Source organism: Otolemur garnettii, unplaced genomic scaffold, assembly GCF_000181295.1.
Source record: "Otolemur garnettii isolate 467f Iridium unplaced genomic scaffold, OtoGar3 scaffold00128, whole genome shotgun sequence".
Taxonomy (NCBI): Eukaryota; Metazoa; Chordata; class Mammalia; order Primates; family Galagidae; genus Otolemur; species Otolemur garnettii.
Window position 1 is genome coordinate 1586538 of NW_003852523.1, and position 4151 is coordinate 1590688.

The window sequence follows — 4151 nt, forward strand, 5'->3', positions numbered from 1 at the left end:
CACGAGGAAGGGCCCGGGCTGCCCACATCCACTCTTTGCTTGCTCTGTGCCCCACGACATGGGCTGACCTGGTGCCTGTGTACCCCTCCATAAAGGCATTCTCCAAGCCACACATCACTTCTTTGAAGCTCTGGTTTTCAGAAATCAGAGCATCTGAGCTCATTTACAAGAAAAAGTAGTCTCACTAACTCCAAAAAAGTAGACAAGTACCTCACTTTATCAACATCAAACAATTTTATTTTTTGCTCTTCTAGGGATTCCACACAACAGTAGCACACGTAGTAAAAGCACAATGAGGCATATTAAAACATAGCCAGATCTAACAATGTGGATATCTCCTCTCACGGAAAAGAAATACCCCGCCCAGATTCACATTAACATACACGGTACATTAATATCAATCTCTGTATCATACACAAGGCCGTGGCACATGTTTGCACACAGGGTCACATTCTGCAACAAACTTACTCTATAACAGTCCTCAGAAGGCCACACGGGACACAGGTGATGTGAAGTCATCAGGCGAGATGGTCAAACCTTTTGCATCCAAGGGCTTCCTTGGAGCCACACCCCAATCTCTGACGCACAGGGGAGCTTCTTGCACAGTAGGTCAGAAAACCCTTTGAGATCCCAAAACACTATCCTCAGCGTGAACAACCCCTTATCAAAACTGAGAGCTGGAAGGAGACCAGATGAATGGAACTAGATAACACTGTTTTATGACTTTAATCCAAACTGAAGTTATAAAGTGAGAATTATTAATGACTTAGACACATGGCTCGAGAATTTCAAAAACGTTTTATGCAAAAGAAATGAACAGCAGCTGGCCCTGTACACGTGTGGACTAATCCAGGGACAAACAGGCCGCGATATGAAAGAGCTGGCCGCACACCTGTCCCAGCGGTGCTGGCTGCTGCTTTCATTTCTTGTTGCATAGAACATCTTTATTTATAAAGCCAGCCCCATGACCTCAGTCACTCCTAAGACACTAGACCACCTAACGTTATGAACGTTTTTAACAGGTTTCAGGCAACAGCTGATATGGTATACATCTATTAATTTATAAAGTAAGAATTCCACTGAGACTTTCAGAGACAGGCTTCTCTGCTCACCACTGAGCATGAACATAAGGACAAATCCCCCTGCACTTCTCCCCTCAAGGCTAGGGCGCTCTGAGCAGTCAGAGGCAGGACGCCTGGACAGAGTGGACTCATCCTTGCCTGGGCTTTGCCACTAAGGCAGCAGCATCAGCAGCCCCTCAGGAACACAGCAAAACGACCCTGACTCATTGTCCCTCCAACACTGGACGCCTCTATCGTTGTTTGGGTGAACAGCCATGCATGTTTCAGTCAACTTCACTTGGTGGCAATGCTATGGTCAGCAGGCCCCGCTTCCTGATGGCACCTGTCACCTTCACTTGGTCAATGTTTTGGCAAGCCAAGACAGGGTGAGTGGGAGTGGCCTGCACAGAATCGTTAGGTCCCCACGAGGAACATTCAACAGGACAGGAGCCTCACATAGGCTCCTGGTCCAGCAGGGAGCTGGCTAGGTCTTGCTGCGGCGCAGGAGTGTGGCGGCGGAGCCATGGCCGCCCTGGAACTTGAGGCTTTGCAGGTTGATGTGGGCCCCATGCTTGAGCAGAGTCTCCACTGTCTGCGCGTGCCTGCCCTGGGCGGCCAGGTGCAGTGCGCTGAGCCCCTGCGCGTCAGGCAGGTCGATGACTTCAGCACTGACCAGCTCCTCCACCACCTCTGAGTGCCCATGGGCGGCAGCCAGGTGCAGGGCTGTCTGACTCATTGGCCCCCGGGCCAGCATGCTGGCCTTCTCCTCAATGAGCAACCTGACAGTGGCCAAGTGTCCATTGCGGGCAGCCAGATGCAGGGCTGTGCAGCCGTCTGCAGTCACGGCCTCCCTGCTGGCACCCCGATGCAGGAGCAGCCTGGCAGTGCTTGTGTGCCCCGTCTCCGCAGCCACATGCAGGGGTGTCTGTGCCAGCAGGCTGCAGACGTTGACATCAGAGCACAGGTCGATGAGGATGCGGGCCACACGGTAGTGCCCACGCTGGGCAGCCAGGTGCAGAGGAGTCCTCCCGTCTAGCGTCTGGGCATTCACACTCACCCCTGGCTGCTTGGCCAGCAGCTTGACAATGGCCAGGTGGCCCTGCCAGGCAGCATAGTGCAGCGGCACCCAGGCGTCCTTCCCCTGCAGGCTCACGTCCACACCACGGCGCAGCAGGATACGCACAATGTGCTCCTGCCCGTGCTGGCAGGCCACATGCATGGGCATGCGGCCCTCGAAGTCCACCTCATCGATGGAGGCGTTCCTCTCCAGCAGCAGCCGCGTGCTGGACTCGTCCCCGTTCTGGGCTGCGAAGTGCAGGGCCGTCCACTGGTCCTCATCCTTAGCATTGACGCTGACCTTCCGGGCCAGCAGGAGCTCCACGATGCCCCGCACTCGCCTCTCCACAGCCACGTGCAGCGGGGTAGAGCCCTTCCTGTTGGTGAGGTTGGGGTTGGCGTTGTTCAGGAGCAGCCACTTGACACAGTCCTCCTGCCCTGCCTCCACAGCCAGGTGCAGCAGGCTGGCGCCGCCATCCAGCACCAGGTCCACGTCCTGCGGCTGCAGGATCTTCATCAGTTTGCTGGTGTCCCCGGACACGATGGCATCCACGAGCTTCTTCTTCTGGATGTCCGTGGTGCCCAGATCTGCAGGGAGAGGATGGGCCAGGGTCAGAGTGCGGCTGTGCACACATAGACATAGTGACCTGTGGCCTTCACGTTTCACCTGGTGGTAAGTGCTGCCCAGAGACAGCCCTACTGAAGGCAGATGTGTGGGAGCCCAGGTGGGCCGATTAATGCTCTCCGGTGCTCTTTAGCCAATCTGGAGAATAACCACCACTCTAGCTGTCCCACAGGACTGGGAGCAGATAAAGGAAGTGACACTCAGAGACCCCGTGGCGCTTAGAGATGGCAGTGACTGTAAATATTCCTTCACTAAAGAAAGATAGAAAAGGCTGACTTTGGGAAGCTGAGGTAGGAGGACCATTGGGAGTCCAGGAGTTAGAAGCTGCAGTGAGCTATGATTGCACCACTGCACTCCTACCTGGGGGCAGAGCAAGACCCTTTCTCTTTAAAAAAAAAAAAAAAGAAAAAGAAAAACATAGACTACTAAGACCAGGCAGGAGCCCCCCTCCTGGACAGTGACATACGAGTGAAGCTGGTGCCTAAAGCTGCAAGGGGGAAGACCCAGGTTCTGGCCCCCCTCAAAACAATACTTTCCATCTTTGTAACATGAGGAGAGAAATTTTCTATGACAATCCTGAAAGAATTGAGCTTTTCATTTCAGAGGGACCATCGGTCCAGCATTTAGGACAAAATGTTCTGTTTTACACAAAAATCTGACTGCAGTGTCTACAGTTCTAATTCCACAAAGACGGACCACCCCCAACATGCCAGTCTCAGAGGGCTTAGGTGGGAGCCTGGGTTGCTGCTAAGATGATAAACTCAGTGTGTCAACACTGATGCTATGAGCTGAGCTGGTGAGCAATTCTCTCAAGCATGGAGATGAGATGTCATTTGAGAGAAAGTTCTAGAATGCATCTCTCCCTGGGAGACAATGACATTTCTTTCCAGTTAGCCCCTGACCTGGCCCTAACTTCCCTCCCCCACCATCACCTACCGTGGACCTTCAGTCCCAGCAGCCTTCCCTGCCTCTGTCTCCACAGTATTCCCGTAACCCCATGTGCTCTCTCTGCTCTACTCTGAATCTCAGGCCTGTAAGAGCCTCCTCTCCAATGACTGTCCCTCATCTTCCAGGAAAAGCAAACTGCCCCCGACTCTAGAGGTTCCACCCGGCACTCAGCCTCCACACTGCTGCTGAGTGGAGACACCCCTATTTTCCCACAGGAGTTGCAGCCTCCCTTCAGGGGACCAACAACCTCATATCCCTAAAACCGGCAAAGAGATTATAGCACCCTAGGGCAGGAATGGGGGGCAAGCACCTTCAAAAATCAAAACCCAGCTTGGCGCCTGTGGCTCAACTGGCTAAGGCGCCAGCCACGTACACCCAAGGTGGAGGGTTCGAATCCCCAGCCCCGACCCGCCAAACAACAATGACGGCTGCAACCAAAAAATAGCCGGGCGTTGTGGCGG

The 4151-nt window shown here is 53.7% G+C and overlaps 1 protein-coding gene across 1 annotated transcript in view; it reads right to left on the minus strand.

Annotated features, from left to right (window-relative positions):
* Positions 1-219: 219 nt before the first annotated feature.
* Positions 220-4151, minus strand: part of RIPK4 (receptor interacting serine/threonine kinase 4) — a 24516-nt gene continuing 20584 nt past the window's right edge. Inside the window, exon 8 of the mRNA XM_003798066.3 lies at positions 220-2705. Within this exon, the coding sequence (XP_003798114.1) occupies positions 1546-2705 (1160 nt within the window). The 3' untranslated portion in view covers positions 220-1545. The remainder of the gene's footprint in view (positions 2706-4151) is intronic.